We start from the raw sequence: 21,376 nt of genomic DNA on the forward strand, positions 1-21,376 counted from the left end.
GTTACCTCAAATCACAGCATTTGGGGTTATTTCATGCCATTTGTTGATGTCTGAGACTATGTCTGTGCAAGCTGCTGCTTAAAGTTAGACAAAATTATTTAATTCAATAAGCTCAATGATTCCATGTGCAAGGCATACAAGTGTTCAGCAGAAATCAGACCCACGAGTTTGATTTCTGCCAACATCTGTCAACAGACTGCATTTCTTGTTTTAAAAAAACCCCAAAATATCTGCCCAGAAAATGGTGAGACTTGATTTCTTACTCTACCAGACTCAAGAAAACTCAGCTATGTATCTGCAGCTGCTCCAGGGGAGGATCTTCCCCAGCACTAGATCACTGGGAATCCCTCCACCAGTTTGAGCTGGGATCTGAAGAATTTCCAAACTACTTCTCCTCTGAAACTGAGGGATTTATACACAACAAAGTATTTTTATCACTTAGAATAATTTCCCTAGATTTTTTTAATATTTACTGTTGACATTCAATTTTGACACCTAAACACTGACATCTGAGAGACTTCTGAACATAAAACGAAACTTTTTTGCACTTGAAATCTAACTGCATAGCAAAAAGAGCAAGCTGTGATCCCTGAGGGTTTTAGGAAGACCTTGATATGCAAATGAACACCTCTCTAAGCATCAATTTTTCTGCCAGAAATTGGAATACTCTTAGCTAATTACTCACTTTAAAGGTTTTAAAACTTTTACCTCAGTGTTATCACTAATAATTGTCCAATTATTAGTGATAACACTAATGCAGTGTTATCACTAGTATCACTAAAATGGAGTGATTTTAGCATTTAAAATTAGTAAATCTCAGAATTATGTGAACTCTTATGCATTTGCCTCTCCTTAGACAAGAAACAATTAAGTGCTTTTGAAAGTTTTCTAAGAAAAACTGGCCATAAAGAGTTATTCACTACTTCTGCCCTGAAACAAGGCTCTCTTGGTAGAGCTTGACATCTCTCATTTCCAGCTCATTTTCTAGCTCAAAATGAGAAGTGAGTCAGGTCTCTTTTGTAACAATCAATGTTTTCTTAATAACCACAACAGGCTTGGCTTGGGGAGCCACAAATCCAAGTGTCTCTGCTTCACATACATTCAAAACTGGCTACCAAGCCACGTAAGGACAAAGCATTGTTCTGTGTTGGAAATGCTAAAATTACCACAGCTCAGGATATAGAAGGCTCCTGCCAAAAACAGCTGTGGACTTTGTTCTGGCAGATGTCAAGCAAAACACATGAATTAACACTTTTATTTTAAGATTCAGCTATGGATTTACAGGATTCTGTCTATGTCAGAAAAAAAAATTCTTCATTCACAAAATAAAAGTCTGTTGCAAAGGTTCATTTGTACACATCTGATGGTAAGATCAGGGCACAAGAACATAGTGCCAAGCCAGGCACTGCATACACATGAACACACTTCACATGCTATAAATCCTTTGTAACAGAGTAAAAGAAGGAATCTGACACACAAGAGGCAGAAGAGCTACCAACACTTGCTTTCCCAGGACTCACATAAGAATTATTACCTCTCTTAGTTTAACTTAAAGTAAACTATAGGCAACAACAGTATAGCACATTAAACCAAGCTGAAACTTTTCAGTTTACTGCCTTTCAACAGCTCGGCTTCTGGAACACAAGTCCTAGAAGGAATTGCTGAGGGAGCTTAGAGTTGTTAAACCCAGAGAAAAGGAGGCTCACCACTCTCCCCAACTTCCTGAAAAGATGCTGGAGCCAGGTGGGGAGTATCTTCTCCCAGGTACGTAATAACCAACAGGATGAGAGACAGAAAACAGCCTCAGGCTGGGCAAAGAGAAGTTTAAAATAGCTATTAGGAAAAACTTCTTCACTGAAAGGGCTGTCAAAAGCATTGGAACAGGCTGCCCAGTGAAGTGGTTGAGTCAATAACCAGCAGGTATTTGGAAGATACCAAGATGTGTACTTAAGAAACTTGGTTTAGTGGAGTATTAAAAAGAGACATTTTGGAAAATCATTTTACAACAATCATTTTTTCGGGTATAAGCCCATATTTTAAACCTCTGTAAACCAACCTTACCCCAAAGAGCACTTGAGGAAAGTGTCAGGAAACAGGGCTCGTAACTCATCACTCTGTCCACCTTAGCGTACTTTTCATGCTGCTAAACTCATGGATAATTTGGCGGCTAATATTCCTGGCAAGAACGTTGAAGGGAGATTCTGAGAAAGCACAGCCTTATGCCACTGCAAAGTACCGGCACGGCAAGCAGCCGTGAACATGACTCGTGGGGAAAGCAGAGCTCGGTGCTGACATCTCCAAGCCAGAACTGAGTGCAGCGGCCCCGGCCCGGCCCCGCTCCCCGGCCCGGCCCCGCCGCCCCTTCCTCCCCCTCCTCACCCTCGTACTCTAGGCTGGCCCGGGCGCCCAGGGCGAGCAGCGCGGCGAGGCGCAGCCAGCAGCTCCCCATGCTCCACACGGCGCCTCTGCCCGCCCCGGGCTGCACAGCGGCCAAGGGGCGGCAGCAGCAGGAGGAGGAGGAGTGGGACGGGGACATTCTCCGAGCGCTCCCGGCGCCGCCGGAGTCTCCTCCTCCCGCTGCCCGGCCCCGCCTCGCCTCCCGGGAAGGAGCTGGGGCCTTTGGGGTGCTGTGCCGGGGCTGCGGTGTCCAGATCTATCCCCACAGCATCACAGAATCAGCTAGGTAGGAAAAGACATCTGAGATCATGACGACCATGTCAACTACAACACGGCACCGAGTTAAAGACCTGCTGGGAGAGTGACTCCCCCACCTCACTGGACTGCCCTTTCTGATGTGGCATCACCCTTTCAATGAAAAAAAAAAAAATTATTCTTAATGTTCCTGCCCTGGTGCAGCTTAAGACCACGTCCTCTCATCCCACCACTTGTCTGGTGGAAGAGACCAGCCCTCGTTTTGCTGCACCCTCCTTTCAGGGGTTGTAGAGAGCAGTAAGGTGCCTGCTGAGCTCCTTTACTCCAGGCTGGACCCAGCTCTCCCAGCCGCTCCTCACAGGACTTGTGCCCCTTCCCAGCTCAGTTCCCTTCCCCGGACAGCTCCAGCCCCTCGCTGTCCTTCCTGAACTGTGGGGCCCAGAACTGTGCACAGCACTCGAGGGGTGGCCCCACAGAGCCCAGGATGGGATGGTCACTGCCCTGCTGATCCTGATCCAGGCCAGGTGCCATTGGCCTCCCTGCCCACCTGGGCACACCTGGCTCGTGTTCAGCCACTGCTGGCCAGCACCTCAGCTCCTTTTCCTCCAGGCACCTTTCCAGCCACTCTGCCCCCAGCCTATAGTGCAAAGATCACCACATTTCCAACTTTTTTAATGCTGCTGGGAAATGGAGAACAGCAAAAAACCTAACAATACAGCAATAATAGCTAATTTTAGCTGCATGGCAGCTTTCACAGAATAACAAAAAGAAGAGAGCAAAATGAAAAACAAACAAACAAAAAACCAAACCAAAACAAAAGCCATCTCAAAACTATAATGACACTTAAGCACACAGAAACAACATTAATTAAACAAACCTAGGTGGCATCTTCTGTAGTCTGCCAGCACTGGCAACTCTTGATACTGGGAGGAAAGAGAAAGCTCCTTTCACATTTAACCTGTCCTTCAAATCAGAGAAAAAGTGCTTGGGAATTCCTTCCATTTTCAAAAAGTTCATCAGTTTAACCATGCATAAGAAGAGAATGACCAGTTTCCACCAGTAAGTCTGTGACATCTGGATTTAGTTCCCCCAATGTTTTGCCTCAGAGTTTTACATTCCACAGTACCTGAAGGCATATCAAATATGTACCACATCAAATATGTGAATTTAAAACCTTAGCTCTACTACAGCAACCTGAAGAGTTTCTTGGAGCATGGCAGGGCTAAGGTCACTCTAAGACCTCAGAAGTCTGGAAGAAGCACATGATGGGGCAGAAAAGGCACAAAATGGTCATGATGTTCACATTTTGTGTGTAAAAATACTTGCACTCATTTTTATGATGGTACTAAAAATGGAAAGCTGGGTTTTTCATCTCATTCTTTACTGGCTGAACATTACACCCCAGAGGTCTCCAAAGCTCATGTTAAAAAACCATTTGCTTTGATGGGATCTCAGTATTTGTTTAAAAACTGACTGCACAATTAGATGTTTTGTTGCATCTGGTCTGTGAAGCTTAATACATATATATATAGTTTTGTTGTAGAAATCCTACAATCATAGAATGGTTTGGGTTGGAATGGACCTTAAAGAATTGAAACACAACCATTAATTAGCAACAGTTGTGCTCAACTGAGAATCAGAGGATATCAAGAAAATCAGGGCATGTTTCTGAATGCCAACCAAGTTAATAATCCTGTGTGCAGCTTATTAGCCCATTAACTTCCAGAGATGTTTAGGCATTTCCCTGCTCATACATATGGAAATACACAGGTGTATAGCACAGATTTGAGTTTCCATGCACAGCCACAAGCTCCAGTCCACTGCTGTGCTTCTATTCCTTGCAGGTGTACAGTCTTTCAGGCACAAAAGTAATCCTACACCAAGAAGTTCCCCTCAGGGCTGTACACAGATGAATTCACTGTCTCTCAGTATTGATTAAGATGCAAACACCGTGTTTTAGCGCACAGGTTTTAACTTGCTTCAAGAGAGATGCCTCATACAAGATCCCATCAAAGAACAGCTCTTTCAAAGTCACAATCAAAGCACAACTGAAATGCAGAACAGAAAGCTTCAGAATTATCAAGCTCAAAAGAGGTCAGAGTTTGCATGCCAGCAGTAGCTTATGCTTTGTGAGGTAAAACCACCCAATTACACAGAAATCATGAATTGGATTAGGAAAATGCAGGCATCTTTTCCCAAAAGATAATCTCCTTCCTTCTCCCTTGCCATCTGTGACCCAATGAAGAAACACTGCAGCTGACACCAAGCCATGAAGGTGTTTCCAAACAGATTGATTACATGTTGAGAGAGCCACTGCTTTGCATAGAAGGCAGCTAACAAAATAAAACTTGTTTCACGTGTTAGCAAATACTGTGTAACAAATTAAGCACTACTCCAGGCTCAAGGCGTTTCCTTCACTTCAGTGAAGTCCCACACCCAGAAGCAGGTAGCCATGCCCAAGCAGTTTACTCTCAGAAAAGTCAGTGCTGGGATGGAAACTGCATGGGTACAAAGGTTAATGCTAGTCCAGAAAAGCTCTAAAATACAACTGAACTCTGCTTCCTTTTATGGACACACATAGATATCTTAGATACAGCAAAACCAAAGCAAAACACTTTCCACCGCTGATTTTGGTTTATTTTCCCCACTCCAGACTGGCAATAAGAAATGGAAGTGGCTCAAGTGGCTCTGAGTCAATGCAGGCAGAAGTCCTGTAACACAGCTGCAGTCAAGGGAAAGCTGGCAGACATAACAAGAAGCTACAAATCCCTCTGCCAACACATCCATATGATCCAGGAACCTCAGTGCAGTCCCAGGCTGCTCCTGGATACCCTGCACCATTGCAAATGAATTTTCTTTCACTGTAGTCATGTGTTTAGTGTCAGAATGAGCAGTATGTTCAAATGCTGGAGTTTACACACTTAAATGGCCAAAGGTTGTTTTTAAAATACTATTTACTTGAAGCTGTTAAAAAAACAAAACAAAACAAACAAACAAAAAACCTCATTAAAATGGTGTCCTTATATTCAATGAAAACAAATGAGGCATTTCCAGAATACAAATTCTTGAAATTCTAAAGAAAATTCCAGAATCCTAATTCTGGAAATTCTAGTTTGCCCTGAATTGCTCTTGTGATGTGACATTTTGGGTGATTCAATTGAAAGTGAGGATTTAGTTTCAAGTTATCAAATATACATATCAACATATTGGGTTTTCAGCAGAAAACTGAAGAAAATGTAGGAAAAAATAGTGAAATATATGGCTAAAAGGCCTCTGCTATCGAAATAGTGTTAATTACTGCAGGGAAAAAAAAGGAAGCTGAAAAGGTCAAAAAGGATACACCTAGGAGTTATCATTGGTACAACTTCAAGAAAATTATGAGTTTTCTTTGTTTCCTACAGAAGGCATGTTCCCTTGGTTGCTGAGCAGAATGAGCCACAAGGTGCCACGATGGTTCATCAAGAAGATGGGCTCAAGCTGGGGGCTTGGCTCATAGGGAAGATTCTGGACACTACACACATGAATAGTGCCCTCAAGTGATACTGATTTTCAGCCTGAACCAGTGAGTTGGCTTTTGTTTGTTTGTTTTGTTTGCCCACAATTTTAAATAGGGAGGAGCAGAAGAAAAGGAAAAGGTTAGCTTCCATGATTTTTTAAGCTGTCAAGAGAAGGTCCAAAAGCAACTTTCCTCCCTTTCAAAGGGCTGAACAAGGATCTTTCAATAAAGTAAAATACAGCAAAACAAAATAAAAACTCTGAAGAGACAGGCAAACAAAAGAAGTCAGTGATCATTTGGACAGGCACCTAGTTATGCCAGCAGGAGACTAACAAGGAAGAGACCAGAGGAATTCAAAGACTGATTTTGTGATTAAGGCACTCCTCAATAAATAATGCTAAAAAATTTAGTGGCAGTATCTCTTTATGATCAGAAACCGTCACAGGCTGTTAACAGAGGAAGGATGAAAAGTGTCATAAACACTAAAATGCAAATTAATTCAGCTGAACAAAATGTGCATCCTTTAATTGATAGATTTAAGGAAGGTAAGCACTGCATTACATTTACACAAAACACAGATTTTTAGCTGCATACTGCAAAATATGTTTGTTATCCTGAACACAGATGTGTCTGTGCTTTCCTGCTATGCCTGAACTCTGGCTATGCCTTCAACAGGGGTACAGCAGCTAGGGGGTTATCCATGGATACAGAAGAATGTTTTATATAGAAGCATTTGCACTGTGTGTCTGACAAACTCCAAGAGGCTCTGCAAAGGCTTTTTCCTGCAGGGGCTGTGAGGGCTCAGAGCCTGGCGCAGTGTCTCTGTGGTTATTCCATACCCTACTCATCATCACTGCAGTCAGGAGTGCACTCTCACTTCTGCGAAGGGAGTGACTTTGAGGGGACAAAAGAGAAATAATTCCTGTGAACATACTCCAGTATAGGTTTTTCCCCTTACCTTAAGATATTTAGAGTCTTTAACATAGGCCTACATTTTAGGAGCACATTGAAAACATGGAAAAACAGAAGTCACTATAGAAGGCCAATAAGAGACTGAAAAGAGGTAGAACTACTAGTGACTGTTTAATTACATAAAGATCATTTAAGCTGAAAGTCTCTCTAATGACAAGTTCCAGTGGACTTTGGATAACTTTCCAAAGGAGGAGATTGAAAACTAATCCTGATCTATTCTGAATCAGTGGCAGATGGAATAATGTTTTTTCTTTTTTTCCTTTTAATGCTGACACTGGAAATTGGCACATCTCAGTTTCTGAGTTTTAAAAACACAGTACCAGATACACTGGGGCTTTTATCCTTAAGACATATTATTTCTAAAGCTTTGCCATTTAAAAAAGATTTTTTAAATTTTATGAGCAGACTAAAAGAAAGGCTCCCTATGAAAAAAAATCTCAGCTTGAAGTGTCAGACACTACACCAACACTTGAAAACTAGCATCAGGGGCTGCCTGTAAATCCATAGGAAACTCTCCAACAAGTTCCTAGAAACAGAAGGGGAGTGGAAAAATGTGATGCTACTGACAGTGATCTCCTCCTGCTCTTTCGTAAGTGGAGTCACAGAGTCTCAGAAGCAACACAGAAACACTACAAACTCTAAGCTGGCAGTGAGCACCCTTCTTTGAAGAAAAAAAGGACTTTAAGGATGCCAGGACTACTTCTATGCATGCTTTACTAGTGCTTTGCAAGGGTAGAGAACAAGTAGGCATTACACCAGTGAGGAACAGCTGAAGAAATAACTCCAGGGGAAGTAGAGCAGTCAACAGGACAAAATCTGAGCAAAGACAACAGAAAAATGGGTGGAACTCAAATTTAAAAAAAAAAATATAAAAGAGCTTCAAATTTAATAGCAAACCAATAATTGAAGGAAAAAAAGCAACTGCTGTCAATACTCAGGAGACAGGAATTTAATTTATTTACAAAGAATAGTATTAAAACCAGCCTCACAACAAACAGTATTTAATATAGCCAAATGTACAGAAGTTGTAGAAACCAATTTATGAGAAGTGGCTTGCTCCTTTTGTTTAAAATAATCAATGTTAATCATATCCTAAGGTAGAGTCAAAAGTTCTTTTCACAGAGCCAGCATAAAAATAATGCTGATTAGATTTTAAAGGAACATTTGAGACAGTCTCTTCAAACCCTTGCTCTTTTTTCATTAATATTTATGTCAGTGGTAAATCCCATCAGGAGAATATTCTCACTTCCATCAAAATCAAGAGGGTAAACAAATTTCCTTCTGAAAGAGGAAAGGTTACCAAGGTCATTTGAGAGGGTATTGCCTTAAAAGATCCAGCTTCACTGACGATACACACTGTAGGGGGCACCACAATGTAAAAAAGATATAAAGCTATTAGAGAGTGTCCAAAGGAGGCTAAAACGATGGAGAAGGGTGTAGAGGGGAATCCGTGTGAGGAGGGGCTGAGGGCACTTGGTTTGTTCAGCCTGGAGGAGACTGAGGGCAAACCTCAGTGCAGTCACAACTTCCTGTGAGGGACAGACAAAGGACAGGCACTGATCTCTGCTCTGTGTGACAGTGACAGGACAGAGGGAATGGCCCGAAGCTGTGTCAGGGCAGGTTTGGGTTGGCTATCAGGAAAAGGTTCTTCCCCCACAGGGTGTTTGGGCACTGGCACAGGCTCCCCAGGACAGTGGTCACAACACCAGCCTGACAGAGCTCAAGAAATATTCGGACAATGCTGTTAGGTGTGATTAAACCTCTTCTGGAAAGAAGAGGAACACGTACACAGCCAACTTGCAGGTTTTACAAAAGGTACAGCCAGCACATGGTCCTCAGCAAGAAAGATGATGATGTCCTGTTTCCTTCAGCTCCTAAAAATGCAGTGGCAGGTCCAGCCCCAGCCTCCTGACATCAGGACAGTGTGCTGAGAAGCTGCAGAGCAAAGCAGGGAAATGTGAATCTGTGCTGTATTTGGTGCAGCTACATCACCTAAGGATGGCCACACTCTGGGTCCCTTTCATGAAGGGCAGGCTGGTATGCAGGGATTGATGAACAATATCTGGCAGGAATGACCAGCTGCAGAAAGCAAAGCGGGCAGACAGCTTCAAATTACCAAGGTCAGGGTTCACTTAACATAATTAGAATATTATCCTTTAATAAACAGGCAGTTGTATGAATTCTAGTTTCCACAAAATCAATTTGGTACTGAAAAAATTCTCAAATTTCATAAACATCCTGAAGATGACAACTAAAGGTTGTTAGAAAAAACCAACAAAAACAAACAAGAGAAACTTGCAGTAGAACAGATATTTTTAAATAACAGATGTACAGACTTGTTGGCATTCTTGTTACACCAGTTTCTTCTGAGTGTCAAAATATTACACTGGTCAAAGACACTGAAACATACACCAAAGATCAGTTTGCCTCAGAATGGTAGGACTGAGGTGCCACTGTATTTCTCACTCTTTCCTCCTCACAGAAGCCTCCAAGTCTGAGAAAGTGACTTGTGAGGTTCAGGGCTTGCCATTAAAAGCAGACTGACAACCTGCAAATCTGCCAATCTGAACCAGAGATATGGATGTAAAATGGGAGCATGTCAAACACATTGGGGAAAAAACAATCCACAGAAAAGGTACAAAGCTGGGAATAGTTCTCATGGAAAAATGAAACCACTGCCTAAATTGTTAATGAGAGTTAATACAGTGTAAATAATGTGGAATTTTACTCAAACATGTGAGAGGTATCACTACCCATAATGCTCTCAGCAGCTCCAGCCCTGACAGGAGCTTGGCCTCGGGGTGCCCCTGTCCCTGCAGCCAGAGCTGATCCCTGTCCCAGCTCTGCTCATGCCTCTGGGCTGCTGAGGGAAATCCCTGTCCACTCATTTCATAGAAAAATAACTTCTTTTTTTTAGTTTTTGCAAAAAACCTAATGATTTTGACCACCCAGACACAAGCATAAAATCAAGTGCTCACGTTCCTGAATGTAATGCTCTCACCCTCCCTTTGCACATCTGATCCCATGCTGTTAAAAATGCTCAAAGATTTGACGTGGATTTCCACTGCAGACAGACCAAATAACCAAAGGATACACACAGCTGCCTATCTAAAAATGTGCTTCTGACTTGATTCCTCTCCATAATTTATGAAATTTTACTGTAACACACAAAAAAATTAGAAACATACTGTACAGTCAGTTCCACAGTGTGGTGTGTCTTGTGTGCAAAAGACAATCAAGCATCACTCCCTTGCTGTTATTACCACAGACCTGCACTGGCCTCATTACATCGAGGAAAATGGGATGTTATGTTTGGCAGGAAGTCCTGGCAGAGGGCAGAGGGTCAGACCAGGCACACATGGCAGCTCCCCAGTCCCTTGCCTCTCACCACTCTGCCCCTCTGCAGTCACAGGCTCTTACTAGTAAGGATTCAACAGCAACCTGAGACAAAATCAACATTTGCCAGTGAGAAAACAGGCCAAGGGCAACCTCCAGCAGCACCTGACAGTAACACAGCTCACTCTGGGAAAAAGCAGATACAGTACAGCTTGTTTCAACCATCCCTCGACAGCCTGCTGCCTTGGCAAGGAGCTGTCAGCAGGAGCAGTCCATCAGCCAGCTGCCTGATGAGAGCTTGCTCCAGCTGTCAGAATTTCTCAGGAGCTTGTAACAGGGCTGGAGCACTCTCATGCAGGTGGCTGACAAGTAAAAGCCCAAAAGAGCTGCAGTCCTGTCTGAACTTGTGAGCTGCTGTGCACCGTGGTGCCTGCCAAGCCTTCCCATCCCCTGCTCCAAACACACACAGGAAACACCTCACTGCAGTGGCAGGGATTCCTCACAGCTCTTTCCACATTGGAAATGAGAGGTGACTAGGAATTGAATAGCATGGTTTTAAAAGAAATGTTTATAATACAAAACATGAGTTTCTGCATCAGGTCTGAAAACGGCTTGGGAGGAGGGCAATGAGTTTGTTGAATGGAACTGGTGCACAGGGCTTGCCAGCTGAACTTTATTTAAATTATTCATCTTTGCAGACATTAGGTCTTACTTTTGTTTTCCCTTTGTGCACTTCTGTTGCCATTTGTCAGTCCCACTTACCATGGTGCCTTCATACAAGAAAGGCCAAGAATATTTTGGAGAGCATGGCTTCCTGAGAACTGGAACCCTGAGCACCATGTACACCACAAAATCCATTATTAATACTACTTTAGTTTATTCTCATGTGTCACATACTACAAGCACAATTTTTTTCTGTTCCCTGTCCTGGCTTCCCATGGTCTTTGTGCAGTAAGAGAAACTTTGTTAATGGCAGAATAGTAAACACAGACCAGGATTGTGCTTTAGAGACAGCATTCACCCACTGCAAATAAATCTAACCCCATACTCCTTGTGATGGGCTTGCAAATACGGAAATATTTTCTAACTCAGACGGAGGACTTTCAATTCCTTTGGACTGATCTGTTTCAGCAAACCAATTTACACTTCCAATAGGAAAATTAGCTCTAAATCAATAATATCTTTCTGAGGAGTTAAAAGCTGCCTTTTATTACACACAAAATATTTATAGTTTTTAATGCATATTATTGCTAAAATGTCTGAGTGATTTTGTAAGTATGACACATATTAACGATTTGCCTACAATATGGCAGACAAAAATACTGCAAAAGAATGGTTTGGATAAGAACAGAACAAAAGAACTTAAAGGGCTGCAGTGTGTGTCTCATGCTTTACTGGTATCCAAGAGGTGTGAAATGCCTTGAAGACATCTAAAGGTACAGTTTAATATTCTTGGTTTTGACATGCAGTTGGAGAGAGGTACAGAATCCCCAACCAGAAACACTTCTCCTAAAAACAGAGCCAAAACACAGTTCAGGTGTTCCAATTTCCAAAAAAATGACAAGCTGTCAGACAGTCAAACACTGCAGCTTCCAGAGTGCTGGTGAAACAAAGAGGTGTCAGTGACACACCAACAGCACTGCTGGCATTCCTACAAATGCTGCCTTCCCTTATTAAAAGAACCACTCAGGATTTCATGTATTTGACTGGAAATTTCCCTAAACGCCAAGTCAAAGCAAGTTTCCAGTTATGGTTATCTCCTGCTCCTCCCAGACGTGTATTTCCTACCTCATTATAATAAATGTCAAGTACCAACAAGGAACTCAAAATATGGTTCCCAACACCCACTGAAACAGATGCACCTCCAGAAGCTTCTACTGAAGCAATAAGGAGAGCAGTGGAAATACAGGCAAGAAGAGCACACAGGAAAGCCCAGAGTCACAGGCAGGTCCAGCTCACCCCTTTTCAGCTCCAAAGAGACACAAAAGCCACCTGTAACATTTCCATAGCCAAATACATACACATAGTGTTATTCCATATGGTGCACTGGCAATAACTGCAGCTCAATGAATGTTTTCAGCCAAAGCTCTCTGGACAAACCATATCACAAAGGGATGCAGATACAGCTGCCTTCATGTGACAAAAAAAAAAATCAGTGCTGCAAAGCTGAAGCAAACTACCAGTCAGATGGCTTCACAGGAAACACTTTCAGTAAGTCATCTGGTTTTTTTTCTTACTACAGTAATAGAAAGGTACCTGCTTTCAGCACAGGACACTCACATCCATTCCTTTCCCAGAAAAGTATGGGAAAGACTTTAATAATATTTGTTGGGATGGTTTTCTTATTTATACATTTCACTATGACTATAACTCAGCACCAGGTGTAATGTTTCCGGTATCTGTACCTGGGCAGTTTGGAATGTCTTCAAGCCAACATGATTTTAAACTTCAGGAACAGCTGTACAGAGCCATGTTGATTTTGGGCTCTTTTACTAACAAATCACACAGTATAACTAGAAAGCCACAGTGGATGGACTCAAGCAGACTCGAATTGAGTAATTACATTTGAGTGCATTGCCCTGAAGTTGACAGCGCCAAAGAAAACTCTAAACAGGCACGGGCTCACAGTTTAACTGAGGCAGGAGTTGAAAGCAGCATCTTCCCCTGTCTGGCCAGTCAGCATCAGGGAGCCTGACAAAAGATCTCTGAGGGACACCAGGATGGACCACAGACCCTGGCAGGTTAAAACTCTGAAGACACAGCTAAAAGGAGACAGATTTTGCTGAGTGGCTCATGTTGCCAGCCCACACTGGTTAAGTGCAGGCTTTGAGAAAACCATGCAGCACAGCATGGCATGGCTGCAGAGGCCTGAATACAGCACTACTTCCAAACTGCAGTGCTATTCTTGGTGAATGGATGTGCAACACATCTAAATTCAGTACCCTAAATAACAATGGCATTTTCTCAAAAGAACAAGAAGAGGGCGAGAAGTAGGGAAGAAAAAAATCAGGTGTCTTCAATCACGCTGCTCAAATTATAAGGAAATGTGTCTATTCAGAGTTGTGACAAATTTGAAATTTTACACAACAGGACAGAAAGGGTTTCCTTCCATATCAACACCACAGTAATTTCAGAATCTTCAAAACAAGATTAACTTATAAAACTGCTAAATCATCTGATCTGTACATGTGCAGTACTCTCACACATGCATATTTTTATCTACTGCAAGATCTGAAGCAAGTGACAGCACTAACATAAAATTTAATGTTATATATTTTACTGCAAAACTGCAGAAGTTTCTTCTGTGTCTCCCTGAAGGTCACAGCTGCACATCACAAATCAAAGACTATATAAATCAAAGATGTATAAATCCATATGGAGGTATTTATTCACCAGTTTCAAATAAATGAATGCAATCAAGAATCTTTATGATACATATCCTGCATATTTCAGTTCTGGGTCTTCTTTTCTTTCCTCAAAAACAGCTCATAATGACCTGTTAGTGTCCCACAAGAACAACCCAAAATATGCAAAATTTCAAGCATTCTTTGTTTTTCAGGTCTATGCATCAGGCAGCAAAACTTGGTCTTTCAGAGCAGCCCATCTAAACCCCACAGATGTCATCTGTCCTTAGCTGAAGACATATTTTCACTGAGCAAGCAAAAAAGCATGAAGTTACACAAACTCAATCTGCTCAAATGGCAAATAACCTTTGCCAAAAATGTCCAGCCATCCCCAGCTTGAGCTGCACAGCCTGGCAGAATCTCAGCACTCTGACATGGCTGGAGGTGTTTCCCTCTCCCAGCCTGTAATTTGCCCTGCATGCTGCCAGCTCTTCCCAAATAGTGAGCCAACGTTCAACACACAAAACGAGGGCAGTGAAGGCATGCAGAAGGCTGGAAGGAACAGCACCATCCAGAGCAGCAAGATGGGTCCCACCCTCAGTGCTTATTTCACATTACATAGCACAAGAGAGCACAGGAGAACATCCAAGAAAAATTTATGGGAATCACGTCCTGAATTGGCTAGCAGGCTTCCCTTTTCCCTGAGCCTTGTGATCCCATGGAAAACACTGTGTTAACTCACACCCAGGGAGCCAGGGATGCTCACTCAGGGGAAGGCAGAACAGCTGGGCAGCCTACCTCAGACGCCAGGGGTTAGTTAAAATACACAAGCAGGAGAGTAGCCAAGAGCTGAAGCTGCTGCCCAGGTGAGAGAATTCACAGAATTCACAGAATCACTGGGTTGGAAGAGACCTTCAAGATCACCGAGTCCAACCCATGCCCTAACACCTCAACTAGACCATGGCACCAAGTGCCACATGCAATCTTTTTTTAAACACATCCAGGGATGGTGATTTCACCACCTTCCTGGGCAGACCATTCCAGTACTTTATCACTCTTTCTGTGAAAAACTTTTTCCTAATTTCCAACCAAATTTTCCCTTGATGCAGCTTGAGACTGTGTCCTCTCACTGTCAGTTGCTGCCTGAATAAAGAGAACAACCCTCACCTGACTGCAACCACGTTTCAGGGAGTTGTAGAAAGTGATATCGTCACCTCTGGGTCTCCTTTTCTCCAGGCTAAACAACCCCAGCTCCCCATCACCCTGGGATGGATCCCATCAGGTCCCATGGATTTATGAATATCCAAGCATCTCAGCAGTTCTCTGACTGCCTCCTTTTGGATAACAGGGGGAAGAAGAATGTTATCTTCTTGGATAACATTCTGAAAAAGAGTGGATGTTTCCAGCAATGCAAAATAGGTTTGGGAGAAAGCTGTTTTGGAAATCTCCTGGACAGCCATGAGGAGAACATGGAGTCCACCAGGACCAGCAACAGGCCACAGCTGCCTAATATTTCCTGGAGGGAATACACAGATCCCAAAAGCAATCAAATTAAGAGATACTGCTGGGAAGAATGACAGGATGAAGGAAGGCAAAGTAGCTGCCTTTCCAAGGTAGCATCAGCTAAGTGCTAGAGGAAAAGCACAAAAACAGCACTAAAAATAAAATCAAGAGGGCTGATGATAAGTGCCAGCCAGCCAGACTAGTAACTTGTGTTAAGGAAACAAACCAAAACTCACAAGCAACACTTTCTCCCCAAATAAGCCTTTCAGCAGAAAAAATTCCTTTTAACAGTAGTCCAGCACCAGAGTATTCGGACAGACTCATTTCTGCAAGCTACTAGCAGGTTCTTAACACGCTCCCATGCCAAAAGCATTCTCCCTCCATCTTCAGAGAAATGAAGAAATGTAATTTTAGACATTTCTCCCAGGAAAAATTCCTGCAGCTGCCAAGAAACACCATTTAGAGGTAATGGTGGATTGGGGAAGGATTTCTTATCATCCTGATGCTGCATTTGACAGAGCTTTACTCTCTGTGTAACCACTCCTTCCTCATTTCTGTGGTATGTACATGCCAAAGATACCATTTATTTCCTCAGGCACAATGGAATCTCGTCAAGATTGTTCAGGCAAATCAATGGAAAATATTGGCAAAGCTGTGCTTGCAATATGTATTAACTTGGGGAAACCTAATTTTTTCCTTGGATCTCTCAAGAAGTACAAAAATCCTTTCTCTCTTCCTATGAAGATGTGCCAAATGACAAGTCAAAGTGGTTTCAAACTCAGGCAGAGATCTTAAGTGGCTATTTCAAGTTACAGGAAAGATCAAAATAGTTAAATTTAAAGCCCACAATTTGGAGCCATTTTCAAGGTACTGCAGCACAAATTTTCAGTTTGAATAAACTTAACAGTGCCCTTTAGATACAATCAATAGTTAGAAACAGTGGCAGGGAAGTGCCAGCCAGCCAGCCATGTTCTGTATGCTGAGGTGTTCATTTACTGCGTAAAAAAAATTAAGCTAATGCCTTGTGAAATGGTTGATACAAACACATCGTAATTTTCCACATAACTTGAAACAGCAAATTCAAAGAAAAAAAAATCAAACCAACCAAAACACAGACGTTTTGGAAGCTGAAAAATTAGCCATGTATTTAGAGCAACATGTAACTTGTTACTCCACTTAGGGAAAAAACGCAGTTTCAGAAGTTTCACATAAGTACTATGAAAGATTAACAATATTAAATTTGAGTCTGTATTACAATGCACTACATATCAGAATTTTGTGAAGTATTAGATTACCGATATGCTTTCTGGACAAAATATGAAAGTGTGGTGGGGGTGCTGGGAGGGAGGAATGGGTTTTGGTTGCCTCTTCACTGTTCTCCACTCCAAACAATCACAATGCCGGACTGGGGATCCGTGCCTTGGGAGCAGTCTCTGCCAACAAAGATACTCCTGTTTATCAACAAACATCAGAACAGCTCAGTGTGGGCTTAAGCCCATGCTCATCTCCAAACTCTGCAAAGTAATTCTAAGCAGCTTGCCTAAGGCTATATGTAAAATGTGTATGGAGTGTGAATTTTTAAACCAGTGACTTATTCAACTGAATAAAAACATAAGAACTTGCCAGATCTTGCTCCCTGCACCTTCATCAGCCACAAATTCGACCAATCAATAACCATTCTGTTCACAGGTCTAGAGTAGGAGAATAAAACCATATTTCAGTGATGCTCATTTCTAGCTACTCAATTCAACTGTCAGACAAGGAGACAGAAGTGAAACACAAATCAACACTTCCAAATTACTTTTAGAATCAATGCTTTTGATAAACGAAATTATAAGCACATTTATACCTTTCACAGGAAGAACCTCACACCCACTGATGGCTATCTCAAGTGCAAGCTTTTATAAACACTCTGGTTTTTACACTGCAGATGTTTGACAAGCCCTTGTCATGCCAGCACTTACTGCTGCAGTGGACCAAGAAGATAAGGGGGGTACAGCAGCTTGCAGGCATGAAAAAAACCTCTCATTGATGGCTCTATGGCACCTCCTGTACCACCTCCAATGCTTGGCCAGACTTAGCTACCCAAGGCACTAAATGTTTGTCTGTGCTGTCTGGCAAGGTGTATTTCACTGTGAGAGAAAGGACAGCTCAACAGCTCATTGAAATATCCTTAATTTCACTCTGTTGATGTGATCTCACCCTGGAGATTTCAGTTGCACCAAAGCCCCCAGGTGCTGCTGAAGAGTGAGCAGGCTGAGCGGAGAGGATGCAATGACCTGATTATTTAAGGACCACTCAGGAAGAAATTTACTGCTTTGGTAATGCTCATAAAGCCACAAGGAGTTTTCAGTAGGGAGTTACTACAGCTCATGAAAATGGTCCACTTCACACAGGAATATTTGAAAGCAGTGTCAGGAGATGAGTTAACATTACTGATTGATATTAACATGACATATCTGTTATGCCTGAGTTCACCTGAGAATGTAATTTCTATTAGGCTTCTCTGCTGCTGGAAGTTTTACTCAAATGCCACTATCCAGATAACTGGAGCTTGTTCAGACAGAGCCAGCCCATCCAAAGCACAACTGTGGATAAAGTGTGCTTCAGAACGCACTTACCTGTTTGCATTCAGTACATCACAGAAACATAAATGGCTTGGATTGGAAGGGATCTTAAAGCTGGTCTAGTTCCAAGCACCCTGCTGTGGACAGGGACATCTTTCCTCGGAGAATCCATTCCCATGCTGGGTTTTGTGCTGTGTTTGGCAGCACACAACACACCCACGTCTGTGCCCACCACGGGTCACAAGTGTCACCCACAGCTCCACACGTGGATCCTGCACATAAAAATTGTCACCCAGAACTGACAAGGCAGCCAGCAAAAACTGTGTTTAAAAGAAAAACACAACAAAAGGATGGCACAACAGGCCCCACCCTTGGCACTGCAGCTCAGGAGATTGCTTCTTGACCATTCTGCAGCTTGGTCTGATGGAGAGGAGCTGTGAGTAGCAATCAAATTATTGTGATGCCAGATTTTTTTAAAGCCTGCCATTTGACTTCAGTTTTGTCCTCCTATCCTTTGTGTATTTATAGCATAAACTCTATCGGGCAAGACCTGCCTCTCTCTGAAGGGCTGAAGCACTCAGAAGTCTCACTCACAGGTGCATCCCTTGATCACAGCTTTGAGAAGAACTACCCTTTCCACAACCTGACTTCCATCTACTCATATTTAATCCATAATATACATAGGTTTTCTTTGAATTGAATCTCATACAGTTTTTGAAAATAGTTCCATAATATCACATAGTCTTCAAGTGATTTTAATGACATCTTGCTCAAGGTTCATGGCCCCTTCAGACCAGTGTTCCAGTGCACAGTTCCCATTTATTCTATCATAGATAAGCTTTTCTTTCCATCTGCCAAAAGTATAAGACATAAATACCACAGCCTTACATCATACAGTGCCACTTGGTTTCACCTTCACATCCCCCAGTACTGAACAAGGGATCTCCATAAGTAAATATGCACATGTGGACAGCTGTACCCTTCCCAATACCACAGAAAGTCACTGAAGAGCTCCAAGATCACATCTCCCTCTTCAGTCTTTAGGGAAAAGGTTTTACACTTGTTTTAACTTCCAAGAGGTGCATCTCTAAACTCTTCTTGAAGAGAAAACAAACTTTCTTCTGAGTAGTACCATCAGAGAGATTTTGTCAGTGCCTCATTAGCTTTGAATGTACCAACATGAGAATACCTTTCACAGGATCCTTTCAAAACTTGAAAATACAGTTACAGTTCAAACAGCTGTTGCTTCTAAGGCTTTTAAGTATTTTGAGAATTTTAATTATTTGGGTATTTTTCAGTTTTCTTGCTTCTGCTGAGCAGATAATTAGTTCAATTACATTTTCACAGGTAGAATACTGGCTTGATTTGTACTTGCCTATCATCAAAAAACTGATAGCAGAACTCTCAGGGGATGAAAATTCACCTATTTAGTGTGGTGTTTAACATAGTCTTTGGAATTGTGGAGCACAGATGTCCTACACCAAAAACTCCAGTGTTACCAAATTATGAGTTCAAGAGCTGATTAGACTGTTCCTGATGTTTAAAGAACAATCTACCATTAAATGCAAGCATTTTACATGAACCCATAACAGACTTCTTGGCTTTGTCTACAATGTAGTCCAGGGTAAACATCTTGGTAGGGTTCATTAATCTTGTGCCTATATAACCAACAACTCAACCCCAACAACTCATGTTGTATTTTAGTTGACTTAATGGCATTCCCTACCTAATGTGTTACATACCAACACAGTACCAATATTAGAAAAAACATCTATTAACAGTTTCACTAGATTTCATACTGGGAGTAAAGATCTGAAAGAATATCACATTTCTCACTAAAAACAAACAGAAGCAACATGAAACATTAACCTAATATTAGGGTTTACAATTACAGCTGCTGATGATTTAAGCCCTTTGGAGCCTTTGACACTAAGCATAAGGAGGAAATTGGACTTACAAATGAGTGAAAGACGAAACAAGAAGGCTTTTGTGCAGCCCACTTGAAGATTGCATGCAAAAATTTGACTTTTGAGATTAAAGAGGTTACATTTGGCCTTTTAGGAAAACAGAGAATAGGATATTAGCATCCTCTGTAAACTACTTGAAGACTATAACATTCTCATGAACCACAAACTAAAGCATTCACTCATCTTCCTAAGAAAATAAAGAGAATTTGGCAGTACAGTAATCCTCAGAGAAATGCCAGGACGGGAACTTCTGTTGTCTTTGTTGATTTAGCAACTGATGTGTGCAGTACCTTAGTGTTTGGTAAAGAAAAAGCATAAACGTGTGTTCCAACATCTTTCGTCTTGGAAAGAAGTCACTTGGAACCCGCCAAGGAAAATAAAGCAAGCTGAACCTCAACTCACAAATACCACCATTATGCCATTTTACACCCCTCCATGGACAGAACTATATATTAAGTAGAGATAGCTCCAGGAAACAAAAAATGGGTATCACCAACATGCAGCTGCGAGTTGTATCAGACACCTTTCTTGCCAGTTCACTGCCACCCTTCCCTTTCAACCCAGAAATGCTCCTCAGCTTGAAGCCATACCATTTACGTGAAAGGCTGCTCTGACCACAGACTCTCAGGACTACACCTGTTAAACCACCACCAGGGCATGCCATTTTTTGCGATGCCAAACAAAACAGAAATGTTTAACCAGGTAAGACGCAGCTGCTTTAGGCAGAAGGCACACACTCCTTTCCTTTCACATGGAAACAGAACCTAAATCTGAGCTCATTTCAAATTTTGCTATGAGAAATGCACACAGCTAGAAGTGAAATATCATCAGCATGCGTTTTTGGGTTTTTTTAATTTATTTACTAGAAACCAGGCAGACTCACCCATTCATTTTTCACACTAAAAACTGAGATCACCTTGCTGCATGCAGTCTCACCCGGGCACCAAAAGCTGCTGAAAGGCTCCGAAGAGCCACGGTCCAAGTGCCACGGCAGGGCTGGCCCATCGGACTTACACTTTACACTGAGGGACAGCACAGAGCCTCCCTCTCCTCCTTGAGCAGCTTTGAGCGGTGTCGCCTCCTCTGTCCGCCCGCCAAGCTGGCGGCACGGCGGTGCCGATGTGACACCCTCAGTGTGAGGGAGAAGGCGCGGGGCTGCCACCAGCCCGCACCCGGCAGGGCTCAGACCCGGCACGGCTGCAAGCTTCACTCGCTTCACCCGCTCCAGCAGTAACTCCACACCCATGCGGCTTCACCCGCGCTGGCGGCACTGGGGCAGGCACAGAGCGAGACACAGCGAGCAGCACGGGCCCCGGCCCCTCAGGCTGCCGCGGACACCGCGGAGCTCCCGCCGCCCCCGGCCCGGCCCCGCTCCCCGCCCGGCCCCGCCGCCCCTTCCTCCCCCTCCTCACCCTCGTACTCCAGGCTGGCCCGGGCGCCCAGGGCGAGCAGCGCGGCGAGGCGCAGCCAGCAGCTCCCCATGCTCCACACGGCGCCTCTGCCCGGCCCGGGCTGCACAGCGGCCAAGGGGCGGCAGCA

At 42.9% G+C, this 21,376-nt stretch overlaps 1 protein-coding gene across 4 annotated transcripts in view; it reads right to left on the minus strand.

Annotated features, from left to right (window-relative positions):
• SRPX (sushi repeat containing protein X-linked) overlaps positions 1-21,376 on the minus strand; it is a 41,683-nt gene extending 20,307 nt beyond the window's left edge. The window contains exon 1 of one of the 4 annotated variants that reach the window (XM_033053542.2): positions 21,250-21,376. In XM_033053542.2, coding sequence (XP_032909433.1) covers positions 21,250-21,319 — 70 coding nt within the window. In that variant the 5' untranslated portion in view covers positions 21,320-21,376. Of the gene's footprint in view, positions 1-2,379; positions 2,463-21,249 lie in introns of those variants that run through there. The other 3 variants (XM_033053544.1, XM_033053543.1, XM_033053541.1) reach the window with 3 other exon arrangements.

Source organism: Catharus ustulatus, chromosome 2, assembly GCF_009819885.2.
Source record: "Catharus ustulatus isolate bCatUst1 chromosome 2, bCatUst1.pri.v2, whole genome shotgun sequence".
Taxonomy (NCBI): domain Eukaryota; kingdom Metazoa; phylum Chordata; class Aves; order Passeriformes; family Turdidae; genus Catharus; species Catharus ustulatus.